This window comes from Pteropus vampyrus, unplaced genomic scaffold (assembly GCF_000151845.1).
Source record: "Pteropus vampyrus isolate Shadow unplaced genomic scaffold, Pvam_2.0 Scaffold173, whole genome shotgun sequence".
Lineage (NCBI taxonomy): Eukaryota > Metazoa > Chordata > Mammalia > Chiroptera > Pteropodidae > Pteropus > Pteropus vampyrus.
Genome location: NW_011888954.1, coordinates 112677 through 139054, shown reverse-complemented (window position 1 = coordinate 139054; position 26378 = coordinate 112677). Strand labels below are relative to the sequence as shown.

Sequence of the window (26378 nt, the reverse complement as noted above, 5' to 3'; positions counted from 1 at the left end):
ACTGTTGTTATTCATCCATCACAGTACTGCTCTGACTTGCATCTGATAGTCTCCAACAGTATTAAGTAAATGATGCAGCACTGGAATAATTAGGAGTAATTAGCAAATGTGTGCTTTATGCCTTGGTTATAGATGCCAACATGTTAAATACTTCTGAAGTTTGTTTTCTGGGTGCAGAATACCAGTCTTATGAAATTTAGAGTACTCCTTTAATAAAGACCAAAAGTCAAGGCATAGCTTTAATTAGTACATTACTGAGCGCTTTAAATGTCCCAGGCATTGAGAATAAAGATAAATGCAATAGCAAGTGAGGTTATAATCTAAACTGTTACCTGGTCATTTTATGAATTTGCTAATTATACATCTTTAGGACACTTATCTAAACCCTTCCTATTCCAGGCTTAGCTTCATTTTCCCTTTATGAAAGTAGATATCAGACAGCCTCCATAAAGTAGCCATCTAATATTTAATTCATTCAGTTAGGAAATATTTCTTGAGTACCTATTATGTGCTAGGTCTTATGCAAAGGATACAAAGATGAATAAGACATTGTGCATGCCCTTATGGAGCTTATAGCATAGGCCAGACAAGTTATTCTTGAAGGAAAAAGTATTTAAAGCATTCATGGGAAAAGCCAGATATGGTCAAGTTTTGCTGTGCAAATGGTTTCCTTCCTAAAGAACAGATTCAAATTTTTAGACCAGTAGTTACCACGAGGTATAGAATATTGAAATTAATACTTCATGGTAAAATAAAATACTTTTATTTTTAGAATGTTTAAATTTGAGAATAGGCACCAGATGGTCAAGGTTAGGGTACTGAGATAAAGCAGGTCATGTAAGGAGCTGGCCTGGAATTGTTACAGGCTATTTGAGTTAGAGCAATGGTTCAAAGAGATTGCTGGCCCCCCACAGGGCCATGTTGCTTTTCAGCAGACTGAGAACTGCCAGCATTTGGTAGTGATCATTAATTTCCTAATGTGAGAGAGGACTAGTGACCCAAACAAAAGCAGGAAAACAAGATAGCCCCTTTAGAGGAAGAAAGAACAGGCAGTGTTAACAGGGCAGGAGCCCATGGTTGTACCTGCCTTTGGGCCATGAAACAGGGAATCTCCATGTATAGTTTTACTTCCCAAGTTTAGAAAAATGGCAGGTGAGATGGGGTAAAGGAGGGTGGAGGAAGTAGAAAGGAAGATATTCAGAGTTGGCAGCTTTTTGAAGCAAAGAATTAAAACCATCTTCTGCAGACAAGTAGAGAGTCATAGTATAAACTCTGTGGCCATCAGTCTGCCCTGGATGGTATGTTCATTGTATTTTATTCCAGCCTTGGCTTACCACTAGTTTATGTTCTTTCATTCTAGGTACAGAGGTAAATGCTTCCCCTCTTTGGAATCTGGCCCATGTGAAAATGGAGCCTCAAGAGAGCGAAGAAGGCAATGTCTCTGGTCACGGTGTGCTGGGCAGCGATGTTTTCGAGGAGCCCATGTCAGGCATGAGTGAAGCTGGGATCCCCCAGAGCCCTGATGACTCAGACAGCAGCTATGGTTCCCACTCCACCGATAGCCTCATGGGGTCCTCCCCTGTTTTCAACCAGCGCTGCAAGAAGAGGATGAGGAAAATATAAAAGGAAAAGCGGGAGATTTTCTGTACAAACCCAACAGAAAACCTTAATGTATTCAAATTTATTTCCATAAACTGATTTGACTCTTATTCAAAACAGTGGATTTTCATGATTTCAGTGGAACTGGACTTAAACAAGTTTGCATTTTACTTTTGCATTGTTTTTGTAGTTTTCTACAACAACCAAGCCACTTTTTGCAGGCATTGCAATGTTGGGGTGGTAATCAGACCAAAGCAGCATCCCCGACTGCTGTCTCTACTGTGACTAGAAAAGTTGCCAAGCTTCTCTAGAGCTATTTCTCTTGCACAACTGAGAATCAGACCACTTTGACTTACCTGGTGGAGATGTTGTAAAATTGAGATGTTATTAACCTTCGCTATGCTTGAACAACTCACAAGTAAAAATAGGTGCTGGTATCAGATGTCAGTTTTTCATTTAATTTGTTTCATTTGTGGTTCAAGTCTTTGGGAGTCCAGTACTGATACCAAACAGGAAACAGCTAAATTCTGCACAACTTATCAGTAGTGTTTTTTAAACTCTTTTTGCTGCCCATGAAGTTTCATAAAATCAGGTCTGTGGTAAAACAGCATTTTTGCTTATTCAGACAACCCTCTACTCATCCACATATTTCCTTCTTCCTTTTCTAGACTCATTCCATCTATCCTCATCCTTTTTGTCTTTATTTCCACTCAGATCTTTAAAACTTTTCACAATGTACTTTTTTTTTTTTTTTTCATTTTTCTCCTTTGTGAAGGAGACAAACAGGACCCGTCCAAAGACAGGACTGTGCTTATTTCATTTGTTGCATCTGCTTGGCCATCAGAGGACAGGAGTCCATTCCTTTGCCAGAATTCAACATCTGCACACAGTACTTCTACTGGATGGGCAGCCTCTAAAAAAATAGGCATCTTTCTACTTTACATTGTGCCCTGAACAACTTTACTGTTGTTATTCATCCATCACAGTACTGCTCTGACTTGCATCTGATAGTCTCCAACAGTATTAAGTAAATGATGCAGCACTGGAATAATTAGGAGTAATTAGCAAATGTGTGCTTTATGCCTTGGTTATAGATGCCAACATGTTAAATACTTCTGAAGTTTGTTTTCTGGGTGCAGAATACCAGTCTTATGAAATTTAGAGTACTCCTTTAATAAAGACCAAAAGTCAAGGCATAGCTTTAATTAGTACATTACTGAGCGCTTTAAATGTCCCAGGCATTGAGAATAAAGATAAATGCAATAGCAAGTGAGGTTATAATCTAAACTGTTACCTGGTCATTTTATGAATTTGCTAATTATACATCTTTAGGACACTTATCTAAACCCTTCCTATTCCAGGCTTAGCTTCATTTTCCCTTTATGAAAGTAGATATCAGACAGCCTCCATAAAGTAGCCATCTAATATTTAATTCATTCAGTTAGGAAATATTTCTTGAGTACCTATTATGTGCTAGGTCTTATGCAAAGGATACAAAGATGAATAAGACATTGTGCATGCCCTTATGGAGCTTATAGCATAAGCCAGACAAGTTATTCTTGAAGGAAAAAGTATTTAAAGCATTCATGGGAAAAGCCAGATATGGTCAAGTTTTGCTGTGCAAATGGTTTCCTTCCTAAAGAACAGATTCAAATTTTTAGACCAGTAGTTACCACGAGGTATAGAATATTGAAATTAATACTTCATGGTAAAATAAAATACTTTTATTTTTAGAATGTTTAAATTTGAGAATAGGCACCAGATGGTCAAGGTTAGGGTACTGAGATAAAGCAGGTCATGTAAGGAGCTGGCCTGGAATTGTTACAGGCTATTTGAGTTAGAGCAGTGGTTCAAAGAGATTGCTGGCCCCCCACACCCAGTTTCTGATTCAGGTCTTCAGTGTCCAGTTTCTAACAATTTCCCCGGTGATGCTTATGTTTCTGGTCCAGTAGTACAGAACTACTGAATTAGAGTACAGTTTAGGCAGGGATAAAATTCCTTAAGAGAAGTGTACTATGTTTTAAGATACTGTGAAGAATATGGAGGCAGGGTAAACCCTTATCATGACTGTTATATATGGAATGTACACTTGACATTCTATGGTCTTTTGAGCAAATCACCAAGGACACTCTGTATTAAGTTCAAAGTACAATACAAATGGGGCCTGGCTCTGTACCTGGTTACCAAGTATGTGTACAGGTGAAACTTTAGTAACCACCACCTCTTACTGAGACACGTTTGGACATGTGGCTTTAAACCTCTGTTGAACAGAAATGAATCTATCTGCCATTATATAATTTTCTTATTTGAAATTATGACAGAAAGGCCCACAACAAAGTTAAAAACTTTATCCAACTGACCATTGAAAGCAGGATTCTTATTATGTTTTGCCTACTTTCTTCTACAAACCTGGTGTCCTGTAATGAGCTACCCAGTGTGAGGCACAGTGCATACTAACATTGATTGGTTGCCAAGGAGACTCCACTGCCACCCTGGACAAGCTCATGTTTCCCCTCTCCCTTTCTGCTAAAAGGAAGGGAACTCATGGGTCAAAGGCAAGATGCTAGGGAAGTAGAGGCTATAGATCCAGTCTCATGATAGAGATCTGAAATTAACAATAAGTTCTCTCTATTCCATCCGTCAGTAGCAAAAGTACTTGAGTTCAAATGATAGCTCGAGGTTTTACTCTTGAAGGAAAATCAGCATCCAAGAAAAGAATATCCTTCAAGCTTGCAAAAATCCAAGGGAAATGGCATCTACCTGCCAGGTCCAAACGTTTTCTATCCCTGGCTTCACCTGAGTCAGGAGATTATCTTAAGAGAAACTCTGCTATTCTAAACAAAATTGTCCTTTATAGTAACCCCCAATCACAGGTAAGAATAGTTTTTTCAGGGTTCCAAACTTTTGGACTTCTAGAAACTATTTATTGTTTCTCTTCCAGTACTGTGCCATTGATTCTTGCATGAAATTCTGGAATGCTGGCTCTTCATGGCTTTCCTCTGTAACTGCAAGGAAAAAAAATTCAATTTTTTTAAAACTCTCCCAATAGGTGTAATAGAGCTGCTGTCACCCATCCATCAGAAACAGTACTCTATTTCTAAGAAATAAGTGTTCACCCCACCCAATAAGGAAATATCTCCCAGAAGCATCCTCCATTTATCATGTTGCCCCAAACGTACAATTTCATCTGTAAGTGGGGAGAACACCTTCCTGATGAAGTACTCCCAAGTATTTTTATCTAAGAGAAATGAAAACGTATGTCGACACAAAGACCTATTAATGAATATTTATAGCAGTTTTATTTATAAGCGCTAAAATCTGGAAAAAACCCAAATGTCCATCAGGTGGTAAATGGATAAACAAATTGTGGTACCTCCACATAATAGAATATTACTAAGCAATAAAAAAGAACACACTACTGATGCATGGCAACGACATGGATGGATCACAAAAGCATTACATCAAGTGAAAAAAGTCAAATGTAACTTAAATACTGTGACTACAATTACATGACATTCTGGAAAAGGCAAAATTATAGGAACAAAAATTAGATCAGTGGTTGCCAGGAACTAGGTGTGCGGGAAGGGAGTAAATTAAAACGAGCATGAGGGAACTTTTGAAATGGTGGAAGTTTCTGTATCTTGATTATGATGGTGGTTACAAGACTATATATATATATATATACTTCATGGTAAAATAAAATACTTTTATTAGCATATATGTACATATGCTAAAACTCATCAAACTACCTTAGCCACCCCTCACCTCTGTGGTCAATGTCATCAGTGTCACTGTCTGCTCCCTCATCCTCTTCATCCAAGGTTCCTCGAGTCAGGATCAAGTCAGAAGGGTCCCGCACAGGAGATAAGCTGTCTACGGAGAAAACACCAGTGGCATGTCATGAACACATGCCTCCTCAAAAGGGGTGGTTTGAAATCAATAAGTAACTATGATGATAAATTTGACAAGATGAAAGTGATCGTGATAAAATGCAGGCTCTTCTTACCTCTTCTAAATGTATTGTTAGAACCACTTAACATTTCTATAGTAGTTTAGTTCACAAAGTGCTTTCACCATCCCAATAACCCAAGAGGCCTCATTTTTAAACTGAGAAAAACAATTCTCAAGTGGCTTATCTTGGTAGAAACGTCATTCGTTTTTACTAGCTCACAGCTCAGAAGAGACTATGGTTATTCTCATGAAGGCTAAAGACATCTGAGCAGATTCGGTGTGCTGGTGAGTCAAGGGAGAAAGTGTGGAGCACTGAGAAAGCTTCCTAGTGGAAATTAGGTTCAGAGAGGATCAGAAGAAAACAGAGGGTGAAATGTTCTAGAGTAGAGAAGCCAGGGCACTACTCAAAAATAAGAGGGGAAAAATGGAAAATTGAATTTACTAATAGAGGCAAACTCCCTACTCGGAAAAACTGAGTAAGAGCTGAGCTCCAATAATCAGGAAAAAGTCTAATCGGGTATTCCTAGGCAGGGGATTCAACCTGTGGGGGGATTGAGCTCCATGAGAACCTAAAACTATGTACAAGTATCTTAAAGCCATGGGAGGACATGACTGCCCTCTCTTTAGGAGCCTAAGAGGTTAAGAGGGCTCAGCTGGAAACAAAGGTGGCTAACAGCAGCAACATCAAGGGACACAAATCTCAAGTGGCCTGTGGCCCTGAGAAAGGATGATGACGTGGGGTGCTGGTAGTCAATGCTTCATTCTCTGCCCAACTAAAAATTACACAACTACACTTGTGATTTTCCTCAAATAATTTACTGAAATGCCCTCCAACCTTCAACAGGTTATGTGAGTGCAGCAGACCCTTTGCAACAAGAGATATAACAGTTGCCACTTCATGTATTCATGAGTGATTCCGAAGGACCACAGCACACAGAAATTTACGTTGCTGAAGTACGCAACAAGGATGGTGCAGGCGAGTTCACTCAGTGAGCCCAGCCAGTTCCCAGCATCTCCTCCTCCAAGGGCTCTGCTGTTCTCTGTTGGATATCAATGGCTTTCATGAATAGAACTTCACTCCTTTAAAGGCTAGTCCATCAGTAAGTGTGGTGGGTAGGAGTGTATATATTTAAATGAGCACCAGCCTAGAAACCCCGAGAGAATCAATGATACAATAATTCAAACAATTAAAATAGTAAAGTAGCAGAATAAAAAGACTAATGTATAAAAATGAAAAGCCTTCATATACACGAACATAACCAGTTGGAAGATATAATCGTTCAGAAAAGTCCATTTTCAACACTAACAAAAAAGAAAATCCTTGGAATAAATTTAAGAAATAAGCAAACCCCACATAAGAAAAACAATCTTGAAAGACACAAAGTGGGTCTTACAATATAAACATATCTTTTGTTCTTTGATAGGAAGATTCAACATCATAGAGATGTCAGTTCTCCCAAAATTAATTCATGAATATAACACAATCCCAATAAAAATACCAAAAAGCTTTTTTTTTATCAAGCTAGAGAGTTCCACAGCTCATGTGGAAAAATGAGCATGCAAGAATAGCCAGGGAAACACTTAAAAAAAAAGTTTAAGGGGGACTAGCCCTTAGCAGATATTAAAACATACTATAAAGCCTGTACATAATTAAAACAGCATAGTATTGGCACACAGTCCAGAAAATAAAAGAGGTAGGCCAGAAATATACCCAAGTACATATGGAATTTTAGTGTATGATACAGGTAGCACTTTAGATTACTGGGGCAAAGACAGACTTTTTTATAAATAGTGTCAGTACAATTACTTATGAAAAAGGTAATATAGACATATATCTTACATGATACCTAAGAAAAAACTCCAAGCATAGAAAATGAAACCATACAAGTACTAGAACATGAGTGAATTCCCCTTTAACAGAGGTGTCAGTGAAGGGTTCCCAACTATGACTCAAAATCCAATTGCAATAAAAGATAAACAAATTTGACTACATTAAAATAAAACTTTTTCATGACAAATAACACCATGAACAAAGTCAAAGGACTGTTGACAAAGGGAAGAAAATATTTGCACCCTGTATCACAGAAAAATAGACACTATCCCTACTACATTAACGGGTATTAAAATTAGTGAGTGAATATTTGAAAATTAAAAGTACGTTTATATAGTCTCAAAGCATCAACCCAAGAAAATACTTATTACGAAGGGAAAAATAACAACTTTACAATGAAAAACCGTGGCAGACACCACTTCAGACAAATGATCAAAGTTAACATCATCTGCAATGGGATGAATCAACATCATGTGCCTCCTGATATAGTAATCTATGGACAAAATGCAACTTCACTTTTGTAAAGGTCTGCCAAAAATGCACCACCGGAATCGAACCATGAGGAAACATCTGATAAACCTAAAGTGAGGAACGTTCTGTAAAATAACTGTCCTCTATACTTCAAAAATGTTAATGTCACGAAATACAAAGAAAGACTAAGGAATCGTTCCAGATTAAAGGCAAATAAGTATTAAAAAAAAATTAACAAAGTAGACATCAAGTATCTTCCCAAAGTAAAGCAAAAACTACCCGAAAAGGAAGAAACCAACGTGATATAGTTGTATTCCAACTTTCAGGGATTTGCTTTTCCACATGTGCATGTCTATATATACATATATATATAATGTAATACACATAAATGCAAAAATATACATACACACGTATCAATGTAAATATGGATAAAGTGGTAAATGTGGTAAATACAAAGACTAAAGAACCATTCCAGATTAAAGAAGACTATGAGACATGACAACTAAATGCAAGGCAGAGCCAGATAGGTAGATCTAAAACCACATTTACTTTATCCTTTTCTCTTTCTCCCTTTAAATATCAATATCTTCCCACTGAGAAGAAATAAGTGTACCCCCGTTTAGTTCCTAACACCAAGGACCCTCTAATACCTGTGGCAGTCCCTGTGTCCAAGGCTACAGAGCCCATGTCTTTCCGGAGGCGTTCCAGTTGTTCTTTCTGCTGCTGGCTCTGTGCACTGGCCTGTATACAGAGAAAAAAATATCATCATATTCAAAAAGGAGCCCAAGTTAGATGCCAGACTACTAACTGGAGATGACCAATTATACAAATAGTAGAGACTAAATATAATGGCTCATGGGGGCAGAAACACTGAGCATTGTAGGCCCAGAATAGCAGAAATTCAGGCTCAAGGGCTCTGCAGACTGAATTAGAAGTTTCAGAAACTGGACACAAAAGAACCCTCAAGCAGTCATAGAAGGAAGGCTCAATGAGAAGGAGCCCAACACAGCCGATGGAGATGGGACACCTGATCACTTGGGATAAGACTTGTGAACCACCTCTCTGTTCCTTAACAAAATTCTGCAACTAGCCTTTAAATGGACCTTGGAGTGGGAGTGGGAGTAGGGCACAGTAAGGGCTTAGCACATATAACAGGAAAAACTTGATTTTTAAAACTTCAAATAAAGAGAAGAAATATCAATAAAGGGCCTTTCTGCATTCAGACAGCATACATAGAAATTTACAAACTTAAATTAAGAAGTATCTCAAAGATATACTGATGACCAAAACAAAAGCAGGAGGATCAGAATAGAGTTTAAGGGTTTGTTTTTTTGGTTTTTTGGGTTTTTTTAGTGACCCTAAAATATACAAACAGCCTTTTAACTTACCAGTGATTTCTTCAGACGCTCATATTCAGGACGATATTCCCTAGAAGAAAAACACTTTCTAAATTCCCGTGCTTAATATTAATAATCTGTTCTGCCCACCTCCACATCACTTCTATTTTCCTAGGACTCTGACAATGAAAAAAGATCTTACTTTTCTGAACATCAGACATAACAAGCATTACTCACTGAGATTCTATCCCTATGGAATTAAAAGCCAAGGTGCCTGCCCTCACCCTGAAACCAGAAAAAAAGAAAAAAGTGACTGCTGGGCTGGAAAGATTAACTTGACTGATGACTGATGAGCTTATCATTCTTTTGGATAAATATCTGAGATAAGCAAAAGAAGCTAGGCCTGTTAGTTCCAGAAAGCCCAATATATAATTTTGTGGTTTAGCAGGGCAACAATGAAAGCATAGAAAACAGTCTAACCCAAGGCTTTGATAAGACACTCTCCAAAAAACTCTTGTCTGATTAATCAAAATAAAAATAATGTGTCTGAAAACCACAATGTGGTTGTTAGGATCTTGCTAAGTATGAAGCCAAAGGAGCAAGCTAGTCAGCAGCCAAGTAACAGGCTATGGGCCTAAGGACAGTATCCACGTGCTCAGACTCTACTTTCCTTAGGTAAGTGGAATTCCAGTATTAACCACAACAACAGCTGTAACAACCATTTATTAAGATATGTGCTGACTACGTGTCAGCAACTGCACTAGGTGCTTCAGATGTTTTCTCAAATAGTCCTCACAGCAACCTTAGCAATAAATGCTATTATCCTTGATCTACAAATCATGAAATCTTGCTAAGGTCGCTCATTTATTAAGTGGAGGAAAACAGAAATCCGACACATGCCTGTCTGACTCCAAAGTCTAAGTTCTTAATTGGGGGTCAGCCCGTGTGGCAAACAGGCCAAATCAAGCCCGCTGCTTATTTTTGTAAATAAAGTGTTACTGGAACGCAACCACACACAATCATTTACAAATTGCCTATGGAAGCTTTCATGCTACAACCGTGGAAGCAGTAGCAACAGAGATCGTATGGCCCACAGAGCCTAAAATATTTTGGCTTTTTACCAAAAAAGTCTGATGACTACTGCGCTTAACCATTCAATACAGTGAAGATGTTATACTTTTGCTTCTAAAAAAAGTTACTGGGAACTCATTACCCCTAAGTGTGGTCAGATCCAATACACATATACATGACAAATATATACGCTATGAAAATCAAAAAGCTTTGGCTGGCAAAACTGCTACATTGGAATTGTGGGTTACTAAGAATGTCATCAATAAGATTTTCCTTTATCCTCACCTTTCATATTCTTCTGCAGCACTAGTGACTTGCATGAAGAGTTCATCTAAGCCTGTACCCAGAACAGCAGACACACCCACCACCTGTCAAAAGCAACATTAATGCCACTGAAGAAACGAATGTATATTTTTAAATGAAGTACATTATATTGTTCAAATGTCATAAAATCTTCATAATAAAAGAACTTTAGACACTTCAAGAAGTCTCTGGCAAAGAGTAAAGCTAAAACAAAACAGCATGCCTACCCAAACATCATGGAAATAAGTCTATGGAAAATAGAGAACTAAAAAAGAAAGATAATTAGAACTGAAAGAGTAGCAGGACTTTTTATCTATTCTCTATCAAATCAAACCACTGTCTGCTCTCTATAAAGATTTGCTTGGGCAATTAACATACTCTCTGCTACCCATACCCACTTTGGTTATACAAACCTTCCCCTTCCTTCAAAACATACCTCTAATACTATATCCTCCAGAATCTCTTATTTCAAAAGTGACATTTCCTCTCACCACCATCAGGCCCAACATCCAATCTTTCTTAAGGTACTTACTACCATACGTCATGTTTCAATTCTGTGTGTAGCCTTCTTTTCTAACTACACCATAAAGTCTCTGAGAACAGGATCTCTATCTTATTTAACTTTTAAACCTCCAGTTTTTCATAGGTAATGCTTTAAAATTTACTTTTCAAAAGGTAATGAACTTCTTTTCTAAGAAAGGTTCAAAGCCAGCCCTGTGGGTTAAGAGGTTATCCTGGAGACACTGTCAGTATGAGCAAAAGAGAAAGCTTACCCTGAGTGAGCTGTAAAACTCATCTAACACCAGGCTCATTGAACGAGTTAGGTTACTAACATACGTAGTCTCTTGATTCAGGGCATCTTGGAAAGCCTCAAAATCTTGCATCCATTCCACTGCAAAGCTGTGATCAATGATGTCAGTCTGTACCAGAGAGAAGTCAATTATCAGCAACTAGAGATGAGTTTAGATAACAAACAATGGACAAAACAAATTCTTTTAAGTGGTGACAGCAAAAGGCAATTATTCATATATTTTCTTTCTCTGCTTCCCCCATTTCCTCCTCCACTGCAATAGCCACAGGAAGCCAAGACTTTCTATAGTGTAAATAACTAAGTGAAGATATGTGTTCCCTTGGATGAAGCAAATCCTTCACTATCCACTGCCAAGCGACCATGGCCACAGTGGAAGCCAGCATCTTCCAGGCCCTGAAGTCAAGTAGTCTCTTTTATCCCAGCCATCAACCACCAAAGAAGTTTTATTTTTGTTCATTTTGCCACTTCCAATAGACTAGCAGTTCCATTCCCCCTTCCCCTCCTTGCACGGTCTTGATTCTGAAGGATAACCTATATGCTATGATTGAGGGACTGCTCTATCTAGGCTAAAATAACTTTGGATGAAAGTCAATGATAAACAGTCATTTAATCTGATTGAATCTTCTTCCCCAAAGCAATCATGACTTGGTTTTAGTTAAGCTTGATCTGTTCTCCGACATCTGAAATAACCCTTTTCACCTACCCAAATCTTTCAATCACACAAGGTTCTGATGAAAAAAAGATACAGTATTGAATCACAACAGTAAGGATCCACTTACTTTATTCATGACCACAATGAAAGGCAGCTTGGTTTTATACAAGATGCTGAAAATCAAACAACACATTATTAGTAAAAGCACTTAAGCTCATTTACCCAGTGTCAGTCTGTTGGGACTGAGTAAAGAGAAGGGGGGTGGGTTCGGATTCTAAATATAAGTATCCCTTCTTACACAGCACATATTCTCCTCTCCCAAGAGGCAAACCATTATTACCATCAAGCAAACAACACACACACATACTCTTTCTTGGAGTAATAACGCTTTGCTACTGATTGTTTTCAGTGTGTGTTTGTTTGTTCGGTTGTTTGTTTTTACCAAATAATTGTCTTATATGTCAGTCATCAAACTTTTTTTTTATTATTATTATTTATTATTATTTATGCCTACAGCACCTGGTCTTCCTAGGTGGTCTCCCATCCAAGTACTAACCAAGCCCAACCCTGCTTAGCTTCCAAGATGAGACATCGGGCTTGCTCAGGGTGGCATGGCTGTAGACTATGGGGCATAGCCGTAGACCATGGGGCATGGCTCCACTGAGGCACAAACCCAGGACCTTCTGCATGTAAAGCAGACGTGCTAACCACCACACTATGGAACCATGTCCTCAGTCATCAAATTTTGATCAGACTAGGATTTCCTGAATCTAATTAGAAAGGACATCCCTAGTTATATGAGAAGGGACGAATGTGTTGGTGATGACTTTTGTGTATCTCCAAAATCAAATTCTCTCAGCTTTAATGATCTGCCTTGCTCTGGGTTTAATGCACTAACATAACCTAGAGTGAGGCATGTCCTTCCTCTCTTAATGTCACCACACTTGGGACAAATATGTGTGTTTTAGAATTATCGATAAATCTTTTTATTCATAATTTCTCCTCGTGTTATAATTTCACACTACCTAACACAGAAAAGGGATTCTATTCTATTTAGACTTAAGTTTCATTCAACTGACAATAACTACCAGAAGATTCATATTCGTACACCGTCTATTTCTGTAGCAAGCAAGGGAGGAAGATGAGAAGATGCTGACAGAAAATGCCAACAGCCTGTTTTCCCTTCTGACTCCTCCCCAACTTACAACCACTAAGCTGTGGGGCAAATCTGAATGAACACAAATCTAGGGGGTAAGCACTCAGTACTCAAAAACAAACAAGAAGACAACTCAAAAACATACCTTGATATAATATCATGCCCACCCTTAATCAATTACCTGCAGGCATAGAGCATATTGGACATGAAGGTCACTGGGTTGGTACTTCTCGATGTGTCCATCACATAAATGACAATTGTTGGAAATGAAGATGCCTAAAGCCACAACATAATCCAAGCCTTAGCCAGAAGGTACATCACCTGTCCCCAAGCTTTTCCTACCTTCCTTAGCAAAAGAGAACTTGAGGCAGAGTGTATAAAGCTTCTATAACTCCCACATAAGGTCCCAGGCAATAAAAAGATGCTTATCCAGTAACAAGTCCTACAGTACTCACCAGGGCCTCACTGATGATTGTCCCAGAAGCTGACCAGGTGAATACTTCAATCTGTCCAGGTGTGTCAATCAAGACATATCTGTGTCAAGAAAGACCATTAAAGAAGTATTACACTTGTGCAATGCTGAAAATATTCCGTCACACAAAACACCAAACATCTGGTTATCCAAAATTAGAATAACCTCTTCACATTGCCAATTCTAACTTCCTCCCATTGCCTTTAAAATGCATACTACATTCCTCTGGCTTTGTTCGATGTCCAATATTCATGCTAATGGGCAAAAGCAGCAGTCCATAAATTATTGCAAATGATCACGAGGAAGCTGTGATAGTTACAGAAAGACACTGCATTAAAAATGAGAGGGAAAACCAGAATGTAAATCTCTTGGGAAACCATCTGATTGCCTAGGGGCGGGCATGGGGAAAGGTGGAGGGGAGGGAGGAATGGAGGGATAGGGGCATAATAACTACATACAGGGTTTCTTCTTCAGTGATGAAAATGTTCTAAAATTCGTCATGGTAATGGTTGCACAATTCTATGACTACACTAAAAGTCACTGAATTGTGCACTTTAAAAAGGTGAATTGTATTATGTGAATTATATCTCAATAAAGCTGTTTTTAAAAATGAACAAAGAATTTGAATAGACATTTCTCCAAATATATACCAATGGCCAATAAATACAGGAAAAGATGTTCAACATCATTAATCATTGAGGAAATACAAATCAAAACCACAGTGTGATACCACCTCACACCACTATGGTGGCTATAATCAAAAACAAAGATATAACAAGTATTAATTGACAAGGATGTGGAGAACTTGGAACTCTCCTGCACTGCTAGTAGGAATATAATAAAATGGTGTAGCCAGGAGCTAGAAGAAAGGCAGAATAGGGAACGACTGCCAATGCATATGGGTCTTCTTTTGGGGGTGATGAAAATGTTCTGAAATTAGATAGTAGGGATCAATCCACGATTTTATGAATATACTAAAAACTACTAAATTGTATAAAGGAGTGTACTTTATGGTATGTGAATTTATATATCAATAAAGCTATTTTTTAAAAACGACCTTTAGTATGATCTCGTTTTTATAAAACTCCTTATCCATTCCATCCATCTGACCTTCTATTTATGTATATATGCCTAGATACCTATAGAATGATAGTCACTGATGATGACGATGATGATAATAATAATTAGTTATTTCTACCAGAAATCTCATGGGTGATGGTTTCATCTTTTAAGTATATGTATGGTTTGAATTCTTTATAACGAGCATGTATCCTTTTTTACAAAAATCTTTCTTTAAAAAAAAAAATTAAAATTTTAACAATTAATTGTAGGTAATGATAAGAACAAATATTTTATTTTATATTTTGATACTTTTAAATTAAAAAAATTATTCTCTCTGTATTATGTAAATTATATCCATTTAAACAAGAGTTAGAAAGGTGTTTCAGAGACTTTAATGCCAACATTATGGTTCCCCAAGAGAAAGGAGGTAGATAACTGAATTTGGACAGTTTCAAAATATCTAAGAAGCCATGGGCAAATAACAAAGTAAGTGGGGGTGGGATACTACTAAATTTAGCTCTATACTGGATAGCAACTTAATGATTTTCCCGCCTTTTTTTTTTTCACTTCTAAGAGTTTCATCTCAATTGACAGACACCCTTTCAAAACTTGATGCTATCCCGAAATCTTTCAAAAAGCCTAGAAATGTGTCAACTACAGAATAATTAATGGCGCAAAACTAAAATCACTCACTTAGACACGTTCTGGGCCTTCTCAATAAATTTCATTACCTAAAAGAAAAAGATGCCAATTACATCAGGATCCAATTTCAACACAAAATCACAGGATCTTCCCCAGGGTGGCCTGCCTCATAGACACCATCAACTATTGAATCTTCGTGTTCTTAACTTTAGGGCAGCAATTAATAAACTTACTGAACCAAAGAAACATAGCCACATTAGAAGCACTGCAACACCCTAGAGCACAGTGCAAGAACCAGAGAAGCTGAAGACTTGATCGCTACCTTCAAGTCACTTCTGCTGCTTTGGCAAAATGTTAATAGCCTGTCTCATAGAGTGACATCAGGGTAAAAAAAAAAAAAAAAACTGATTATAAAACATTCTTAAAACACTCTTACAGAAGAAGAAGGTGATAGAGAGAATCTAAATGATGACAACTTTGTCACAAGTTAAAAGCCCCATTATTTTTCCATTCTGTGCCTGCTAGCCCGTCTCACCAACCCACAACCCCCTCTTTACCGTCTCTCTATTCCATCCTCAGGCTAACACTACAAGCCAATAATAGATCAAGAAACGAACCCAGGTCTCCTGGATTTTTGTTTTATTGACTCTCACGAATATTAAATGTGAAGTGTTTATAACATTGGTCATGCTCTCATAGCCTATTTTTCTATCAAAATTATTTTCTATATTTATATCCAGTTCTATTGCTCTTCTTTCCCAATGTTATCAAACCAAGGCATTGAAGGTTTTTATATAGTCATACCTGTACAAGTAAAAACAGACAGACATACCTGATCAAATCTGGTAGCAAAGAGATTGAGTGAGGTCACTATGCCACCGTTGGGCCCAAGTCCATATCTAGACACTAAGTTGAGGATTTAAATTGCTTACAGATCAATACAGATGATAAAGCTCATACCTAGGATATCATTCACACAATCTACATTGTATTAGCGGTCCATTAATGAATATTTGCAAGCTAATCCTTGACTAGTATATACCACACAACCTAAACTTCATAGGGAAATTTATCATTTTAGAGATGGCCAGACAAAATGAAGAAACTAAAGTGACCAAAACATAATTGACAGATGCATCAGGCAGTGACAGCCTTTGGCATTAGCCATTAAGATCCTCTATGTAACACTCCTTGCTCTGATCCTCATTAATCAAGCAACCTGCTGATTATAATTAGTCTTCCATTTCATGCAGTAATGTACTAAACCTACTGAACCTACTAATTTCTGAGTTTCCCAGTCTGAAGAGGCGGTGACCAATGGATTTATCCTCCAAGGCAATACTACTTTCTGGAACCCAGGCACACTACCAGCCAGCCTCTCATTCTCTGAGCTCTCTAATTACAACAGCCTGCTGTCTGAGAAGATGTTAAGAAAACCGAATCATATGCTGAAATAGTATTTCTAATCACCTACAATACTTATCCCCACATCCATCTTCCATCCTAATAAAATTACTTTAAAGCAACCAAATGTTTCTGCTAATAAATTTCACAAGGAAATGCAAAAACACTCTTTGAAGCCACAAAATACACAGATGGTAACTAGCCAGGGATGAGTCAACAAATAAGTAGATGTAAAAAAGGATACTGTTTCATGACTTCTTTATACTTCACAGTGTCACGAATATCTGGGGATGGGGAGGGGAGAGAATTAACTGGAATTTAACACATATGAAACAACATAGCATAAGACCCTCCACCAATAATATTCTAAGCCAATAGGTCTCTCAAGTCATCTCTGCTTCTTCTGGGAAAAAAAATAAGTTTCTCTCTTGGCATCTGAGTTGCTTTTCAAATTTTTTTTTAATTTTTAATCATTTTAGAGTCACAGATTCCTCTTAAAGTCTAATGATAACCGGGAATCTCTCCCCTAAACAATGTACATATGCATATATATGTATATTTTCCCATGTAACTTTGAGAGTGGAAGATAGGTTCCTATAAATCAGTAAGTGAACTACTACACAAAAACCCTATACTCTAACTTTGAGAAAAGAAAATTTTAAAAGTGTATGTATCAGAGCCTTCTGAATGGCCTAGAAGCGAGAGGACTTTGTGTCACTTCATTTTCCCAACTAACAATAGCATGACACCCTCGGGTCAGAAAGGGGGAAGAAATAACGCTGAGTGGTAAGTGAACACGTTTAGGAAAGGGAGAGAAGTAAATAAAGAGAAAATATGAATAAGCGAGAGGCCAAGTTTAAAGATTTTGGTAAAGGCAAAGGAAACGAAAGTAGATGGTTTAGAAAAAAATAAAAGCATTGAAAACTGGCAGGCTGGAGGCTTTCCATTCTGAGGCATTTTATAGAGAACTGGCACAGTTTACTTACCAATATTGGCAGGAAAGGGAACTTCATGCACAGCTGGGTCCAGGTTGATCACATAAGGTGGAGAGCCTTGGCTATGCAGGTGTCCTGTGAGCCTCTGTGGCAATATAGGGAAAAAGACTGAGTGAGACAAAGGAAGCATTATAAGGGGACAAAGAACATTTCCCTCTATCTGAAATATTCGCCTCCAACATTCAACTCAGTTGAAATGCTAACTTTATTACTCATTTCAGAACCTCCACTGCTCTTGATCACTTATTTACTTGTTTTGTGGGGTTCTTTCCCTATCATCCCACTGAATAGTAGTTCCCTGAAAGCAGGAATCTTGTCAACCTCATTTTCACTGTATTCCCAGTGCCTGTGTCAAGGTAAGAAATGTCCAAACCCACAGAGAATTTTTATAAGTTTATTGGAACCAAACTGACAACTGTCAGGAAGCATGATCTCAAATCCTCCTGAGAATGAGGTTACAGTTTTTTATGGATTTGGAATTAAGAAGGTAGCATAAGGAAGATTAAATGAAGGTAGGAGAAAGCAAGGAAGGGGGTTGGACTACAGGACAGTTAGTAAGATTATGTGCTCTCTTGAAAAAGAGGGATTGCAAAGGTGTGTTAATCTAGATGCACAAAAATAATGAACAGGGCTTGCTTAAGGCAAAGATAAAGCTTTTATTATGCCTGGGGCGTGATACCCACCAAACCCTACCCAGTTAGGAATTTATGATCAGATCACCCTGTGATCTCAGTTAGGCCTATTACAGCACTTCTTCATCCACATCTGAAATATGGTAGGCACGCAAGAAATAACGTAATTCTTTTGCAATCTACACCGAAAGCCTGTATGGTAACACTAGATCGCCAGTTTCTTGTAAGTTTCTGCCTTCGAGGAGTTGGCAATATTATCACCAAGACCATTCCAGTACAACTGGTTAGTTGTGCTAAGTATGCACTGAGGGTGCACAAAAGAGAGCGTTAATTAACCGAGAAGTCTTCGCCCAGGAAGAAACTGGAGTTGCCTGGCAAGTCCCCCAAAGCCACGCTGGTCCCCTCTAATGCCCCAGAGACCTCCCTCCCATTCTCCCTGGCCGTCCACGCGCCACAACCTCTCGCGCACACCAACTACACCCGCGCTGTGCAGGTCACCTGTACAAAGGTGGTTTTCCCAGATCCCGCCATTCCCAACACCAAAAGACACACTGGGGGCCGGAGTTCCCCCGAAGCCTGCGGCTCAGCTGCAGTTGCGGGCGCCGCCATATTTCTCCTGGTACCGCCCACTCTACCATTGAGACGTCGCGTGGCTAGAGAGCCTACCACGACCTTCCGGGCTGCGAGCGAGGGCCGAACTGAAAAGGAAGAGCGTAGGGGCGTCAGAGCCTGGTCCTTTCCCGACCTGGCTCGGGTGCCAACTAGTGACTATGTCGGGGCTGTGGAGGTTCTGGGATGACCGCTGGAGGGTGACAGAAATAGAGACGCTCAGCGTCATGGGGTTGGGCCTGGGAAAGCCAAAGCTCTGGTTCCCCAGGGAACCAGATGAGACGGGATCCCGAGGGCAGGGCTTCCGCAGTAAGAAAAAGAGAGTGCGTTTCACTTTCGACCCCCAAACTGCGGGGAACAGAGCTGCCAAAGGACCTACTGCTAGGGTTCTTTCCGCCCCCGAGAAGGTTAAGCAGCTCAGGGCTGGACCTGCCAGGGATCGAATGGGGCACTGGGCAGAGCCGAGACCCGCTGAGCATAGAACCGAGAAACTTCCCCTCCGGGGACGCGATCTCCGTCTGATGCAGGCCCCCAGCACTAGCTACGTGGGAATCAGTAAACTACAGCAAGATGTTGGGAGCGAATCCAAGTAGGTACTGGAAGAGGCGCTTCCCTCCGCAGAAGCGTCCTCGGAAACTGAAAATGTGGTGCAAAAGCCGCGAAATCCCTGCTCCCGACCATGGAGTCTGTTCTTGTGTCCCTTTGTAGCTGTTTACTAAGTCATAGATCTAGGGATCACACCCAGGCTCTGCTATTTGCTAGCGGTGTAAATCGTGGCCAAGTATCTAAACCTGTTTTCTCTTTAAAATTTAGATAATACCTCACCGGGTGGTAGCGAGTTCATATAGTAAAATGTAAACTACATTCCCTTATCTTTACCCCTAGCTATATGCCCCCGTACCTCGCACTGTCAGGAACACAATAGGTGCTCAAAAATATTTTCTTGTATGAATTAAAGTACAACTGTGCATTTTTTATTTCCTAAATTTTCATTAAGAACTGATGGGGGAATGTCTTACCTGTTCTTCAGGTTTGCTGAGGACTCCAGTGTTACCCCTCCACCGTATCTTAGTTTAATGAATAATGTTTTCAAGTCAGAGAGGCTAACAAAGGCAGCGATGTGGCTTAAAGAAAAGACAGTGGAAATTATGAGGCTGAACATGCTGGTAAAACAAGCTCAAATCCGGCAAGAACCGCTAAGGAAGGAAACCCACCAGCTGTTAACAGAAAAATTACGCGTCCAGGCTGAAAATAAATTCTTTGAGGAATATCTGACCAAAAACACTGAAGCACGTCGAGAGCAATATGAGAAGCTGTGGGAAGTCTATTTACAAAAATGTAGGGAGATTCAACGAAGGAAACAAGAATCAGCCTCCAAATATGCGAAACAAACTGAAGAGCTTAAAAGCAAGTTCTTACAGAAGGAAAAGATCCAGTTCGATTTGGAGCAGCAGTTGCAGGCAATGAAGGACATTTCACTAGTAAGGGAGAAACAGGAGAGACGAATACAGACATTACAGGAGGAGAAAAAGAAAGCCCAAGCTGAAACAGATGCAAAGAAACAGGAAGTGGAGATCCGGTTCCTCCAGGAAAAAGCATTACTGGAGAAAAAACTGAGGGAGCCAGACGTGACCCATTTGGGAAAGGAAGAAAGGAAGGCGCTTCACAGGAAGGCCCAAGCTTTGCAGTCCGCAGCAGAGAAGTCTACTTTTGACTTCCACCTCGGCATCCGCAGACAGAGCGAGAGGTTACAAAAGGAAATACTGCAGCAAACTTGGCAATGCCAGGAGCTGCAGGCTACTCACAGCAGGTTAGAAAATCAGAAGCAGCAGCTGCAACAGGAACAATGGTACATTGAGTCCTTAATCCGGGGGAGGCAACGACTGCACAACAGGCATAATTCAGGCCCAAAAGGACAGGGTGCTTCAAAGACCACAGAAAACCCTCACTTGGGCATTAAATCAAGGATTCATCCACGGTAATTCCTAAAATATCCCTGCTAAATAAGGGCTGGAGCGAGTATTCTTAGGTGCTGCATAAACTTGGTTAGGAAGGCTTTTGGATCTCATTGCTATGGTAAAATAGCCATCATAATGTGTTAGTATAAAGGATTAGGTATCTTCCAGTCATACTGCTAGATATCTGTGACCAGCTTCCCTTAATTAGGTTTTTCTTTAGCTCTTATTAATAAACAGGATGTTCCTCAAAACTTCCAGATAACCTAACACTATTTGCTAAACACTCATAGATTAAATCAGCTCCAGAAAAACACCTAGAAGAAATGAAAGGAAAATAATTGTGTGATTTATTTCATCTAGCTGAGTTAGATTTCTTTATAGAGAATCACCTTTAAGAGTAGCGTTTCAGATTGACTTTATATTGGGCTTCCTGCTCTGTAAACAATATCAGTTTATCCTCATTCCTGTTGGCCAACTCAACATACAGTGTTTTTAAGCTTTTTTAAAAATTCTTGCCAGTGATCAGGAAGACCTATAGTTTTCTCATGAGTGAAAAAGTACTCTTAATATCAGCAAGATCAATGAACAGTAGGCAGAATGGCCTTTTGTCTGCTTCTGTCCTTACAATTTTAGCTTTGAATAAATTGAGAAGATATAAAAGACATATATATTAGGTCAGCTCTCTTTTGAAAACATTTTTCTGTGAAGAAATAACCTCTAGAATTACTGAGGTGGCTGAATGCCTTGCTTATTTTAGGAAAATATATCAAAAGAACGTTTTAAAATATTTGAACAACTTTTTAAAGTCTTGAACCATCAGTTTCCCTAGCAACATCCAAAATTCTAAAATGACAAGATTATTAAATAAAGTACTTTACTTTTAGGTCACCTATTACATTTTCTTACTATATGTGCACTTAATACTACCTGAAATGCCTTTTGTAATGTGTGCCATATATTTATGCCTACCTAATAGAACTGAGAATAGTATTTTAAATTAGTATAGATTTTTGGGGTAGGGTTTTTAGGTTTGTTTTTTTTGCATTTATGATATATTGATGCTTAGACCAGTGATTTATTTGAATGCTGAATACTGGTACAGGAATATAACCCCTTAACATCGCTCCTCTATGAGAAAATATAATCTTTATGTTTTCTAGAAATTGTCAGTGATGAAGAATGTCAAAGTAATTTTCTTGAATTTTGTTTTATTCATATGCAGATTCCTTTAAATTAGATTTAAAAAGGACCATCCCCCAATGTGCCTTTAACTTCTAACTTTAACAATTTTCTGTTAAATATGCAGTTTATTAAACTTTTTGTTATTAAAAAACAAAAGCCTGCTTAGATTATAATTTATCTATTGGTTTTATTATTGTTTCAATGTAATGTATTTTCTACTTCATCACTTTACCACTTCCGCATGTCTTGTTCATACTAAGATGCAAATAATAAAACTGCAGTTTTAATGCTGAAAACAGGACTTTTGGTAAGAATGCAGGTACCTTAACTTGAATACTTCAATTCATGAGCTAAAAATACAGAAAGACTGCACTTGAAAAACACGGTATCCAAGACAAATTTGAAGCCCTATACTCTGTGGATACAAAAACCCTAGGAAAATATATACCTAAGGCTGATAAGATCTTAGAATCTTCTTATTCTGCTACTAATTCTGCTCCTGCCATTGCTATCCCAATAATCTAATTCGGGAGTGGATAACTTCCATCTCATCTCAGTTTAGTTTCAATTCCCATCATTCCAGACAATGGATCTGATGTACTGCTTATGGCTATCCCTGTCAGAGTAAGGCCTCTGAGAGCTCGAAGACTTTAAAGGATGAATCATCTGATAAAGGTACTTTGAAATCTTACCAGTAAGTGAGCAGCAGGTTGGCCAACTAAGATCTCAATCTAATTTTTGTCTGCTTTGCTATGAAGAAAATTAAACAGAGTGATGTTAGAGAAAGTGTGTTTAGGTGGAAAAGACCTCTGAGGTGAAAATTAGGTTGAGACTTGACTGATAAAATGAAGCATACAATGCAAAAACTGGGTAAAAAAATCATTCCAGGCAGAGGAACAGTGAATACAAAGGCCCTGAGATGGGAATGAGCTTGGTAGGTTCGAGGAACAGAAAGGTCTGTGTGGCTAACATGTAGTTGGGGAATGGGCAGAGAACATGGGTGGAACAGGAAAATGAGGCTAAAAGGTCAGCAGTAGGAGCACAAAGGGTATTCTCAGTGCACTGGGAAATCATTAGGCTTTCAGCAGGTGAATGAAGTCTGATTTACAATTGTAAAAACTCACTACAACCTGTTATGTGGAGTGTCCAACCCGGTAAAAAGCAGAAGGAAACTAAGAAGCTACTGTAGTCTAGACAAGAGGTGATGGTTCCAACTGGGATGATAGACACGGAAGTGAAGAGAAAATCTGGTGGGCGGGGGAACAGACTATGGGATGAGGGGAAAATCAAAGGTTAACATGAAGCAGAAGGAAAACTTTCTAAAGCTTTTCTTTGAAGAAGGAGATAAGCAGAATATATTTTTCTTTCGTGTGAACTGATTTCTAAAAAAATATTTCATACATACAAAAAATATAAAACTATAACAAATTCACTACCTTAAGGAAATAAGAATTTTCAAATTCACTTGTAGTCTTTCTGGATCCCAGAAGCACTATACTAAATTTGGTGTTTATCATTCCTATGCATGTTTTCATACTATGTTTATAATATAAATATATAAATATTTGTATGTACATTTATATTTATATATCCATAGAGCATTTTGCATGTTTTTAAACCTTATATAAATGGTACACAACTTGCTTCTCCTAGACATGATTTGTAAGATGTATTCATGATATAAGCTCTAGTTAATTTCACAGCAGTACAGTATTCTACTAAAGAATTATGTCACAATTGATCCTTTCTCCCAATGATGGACAATTAGATTATGTATTAGAGAAGGCTAACAAAGAGACTCAAGAATGTACATCTCAAATAACAGACACTTATTTCTTGCTCACATAATAGTCTGATAGATGTTCTTGGTTGGGGTCCTTCATGGGGTGATTCAGGAAATCAACAATCTTCCATTTTGTGCTCTACCATCCCCTAGAGCCCCATCATCATCTGCATCTAAACTAAATAGGAAAGAAAGCATGGGGGTACACTCACTCACTTAAAAGGTCTAGCATGGAATTGACACAAATCACTTCTACTCACATTCCACTGGAGAAAAGTTAGTTGGCTACTCCTTCCCTAGGAAAGGGGGATGAAGGGCTGGGAAATGTGATCTAGCCATTTGTCCTATAATCCTATAGTTTTGCAAGTTGAGAGCAGATTTTGGTGGACAGCTACTAATCTCTGCTACACGTTGTTTCCAGTGTCTGTTATAAACCGTACTACAATAATCATTCTTGTTTATAGCAAGAGGAATTTCTCTGTATATACCTAGAAGTGAAACTAAGTTTTAGGGCATATCTTCAACTTTGCTGGATACTACCAAATTGTTTTCAAAGTGATTGTACCAATTTACATTCCAAACTATGCATTAGAGTTCACATTGCTCCAAAACCTAGCCATACCTGATATTGTCAAACTTAAGTTTATGTTATTCTACTGAATTAAAAAAAAAAAACCTTAAAAACTCGATACTATGATAAGGATAGTCTATACTGAGTCCTGCTGATCACTGGCCATGGGAAACAAACAAACAAGCAAACAAACAAACAGGAGTGCCTGCAAGGGCTCTAGATGAGACTGGGGAAGTTTCCTATACCGATTCACTTTAATCTCAAATTATCCATTTTAACCAGCATATTTTAGGAGCTAAAGAATGACTGAGACAACTGCATTTGGTACTTATGTCCAACTAATTCCCATCTCTAGCCATCTTCTTATCCCCATACACTGCATCAACAAGGAATCAAGTAGCAAGCCGGAGTCAATGAACAACTGGAAACGTCAATCTAACGGAGAGTTGTTTATTTCTTTCATCATTGCCGAACATTTCCCAAGTCTTACTCACCAGAAATTAACATAGATTCTTCATTTCTCCTCCCTGACAATCCTCATCTACTGAAAGGGCTCTGAGGGCACAACTGCCAATGAAAATGTAGAGTGGATCATACTATTTCCTTCATTTGTTTCAAAACTACCTATTTTGGCAGTACCCAAATAAGGTTTCAATGCCCCTTGTTTCAAAGTGGTCTTCACAAAAGCCCACATTTAAAAGCTATATGGAGGAGCAGAGAACAGTTAAAGATTGGTAAAAGCCTTTCAGAATTTAAAAAGGCAGTACTTGTCAATATCAGGGTTAAGAGTCTCTTGCTTTTTATGTGGCATGTGCCACAAAAATTGGCAAGAATATATAAGACCAATACGTATGGAGAAGGGGAAGGGAATCCAGAAACACGACAACAGAGCTGCTCTAAGCAATGACCCAGAGAAAGTCAGCCTCAGAGAGAAATAGTCCATTAGACATCAGGTAGGCATGAGGTACAGAAAAACAAATTTTCTTTCTAACTCCAGATAAATATCTACATCTGGTGTCAAAGTCTCAGGATATAAACAGGATAGAACACATATAAAAGAGGACAGAGGACAATATTCTCAAAAATTCAGAGGTTTACTAAAAGGAGGGAAGAGGAATTAGTGGGCTATAGACTAACAAGTGAGGTCAAGTTCAAAAGAGAAGGAATGTGTACCTTGGCTACCAAACTTAGTGGTGTTACCAGGAACACTAGGCTTCTGTATCAAAACATCAGGGGCAATCAATGTGGTATTTCTCAATTCTTAAAACTGAGGGAGCAAAAACAAGCTTCAGGAGGACATTGATTATAGTGACAAATGGGGCCTCAAGCCCCAGAAAGCTGAGGCAGTATTTATTGCTTCTTCTACTTTCTTCTCTCTAGTCATTTTAATATTTGGGACACATTATTCCTAAGGCTGATTTTCATGCCTGTGGGTCTAGTCACTGCTACTTGGGACAAACAAAAAGCATTTCCCAGTAAACTAGTGTAGGGAATTTCTAGCTTTTTCTTCCTAAGTCCATTTACTTACTTTCAATCCTAAAACCATATTGAGAACAAACAGCCTCCATAAAGTTTGCTTCCCAAAGAGACAGGGTTACCTTATCATATGAGTGACATTTCCAGCTTCTAGGCTTATTATATCACAAATACAAAATGATTAATCAGTATGGTTTTTAAAAATTAACGGAATTGTTTTATAAGCTAGATGATAGAGTATGACTACTAAATCAATGGAGCTTCCAAAAATATTATATGCCCCAGGAAGAGAAGGACAACCAGATAGGTTTCTTAGTCTTGTATAGGACAAGAGGGGCCTACAGTTGGCCTTAAGAGGGAGCTCTTTGGGCAAGATAAGAGAAAAACAAGAAGACTTCAATGAGGAATAG

General features: G+C 38.5%; 2 protein-coding genes and 1 pseudogene across 4 annotated transcripts; 1 reads left to right on the top strand and 2 right to left on the bottom strand.

The window, feature by feature from the left end:
* Nucleotides 1-3301: 3301 nt before the first annotated feature.
* On the bottom strand, nt 3302-20121 carry GPN1 (GPN-loop GTPase 1). Of its 3 annotated transcripts, none has more exons than XM_011370721.2 (14): nt 20018-20121; nt 17749-17842; nt 17007-17046; nt 16191-16257; nt 15410-15447; nt 13638-13716; nt 13364-13458; nt 12154-12199; nt 11337-11483; nt 10546-10628; nt 9241-9280; nt 8503-8593; nt 5365-5472; nt 3302-4604 (listed from the first exon to the last, which is right to left on the bottom strand). In XM_011370721.2, exons 3-14 carry the CDS (start codon nt 17012-17014, stop codon nt 4519-4521), a joined length of 888 nt encoding a protein of 295 aa, XP_011369023.1. In that variant the 5' UTR covers nt 17015-17046; nt 17749-17842; nt 20018-20121; the 3' UTR covers nt 3302-4518. The 3 variants fall into 3 exon arrangements, with proteins under 3 accessions (XP_011369023.1, XP_023392711.1, XP_011369021.1); XM_023536943.1 differs by lacking the exon at nt 20018-20121 and adding an exon at nt 18942-19075; XM_011370719.2 differs by lacking the exon at nt 20018-20121 and adding an exon at nt 18888-19044.
* Nucleotides 12534-12649, bottom strand: LOC111746063 (annotated as a pseudogene).
* Nucleotides 19094-22315, top strand: CCDC121 (coiled-coil domain containing 121). The gene is made up of 2 exons (XM_011370723.2): nt 19094-19587; nt 20029-22315. The coding sequence occupies exons 1-2, from the start codon at nt 19160-19162 to the stop codon at nt 20978-20980; spliced, it is 1380 nt and encodes a 459-aa protein (XP_011369025.1). The 5' UTR covers nt 19094-19159; the 3' UTR covers nt 20981-22315.
* The last annotated feature ends 4063 nt before the right edge of the window (nt 22316-26378 follow it).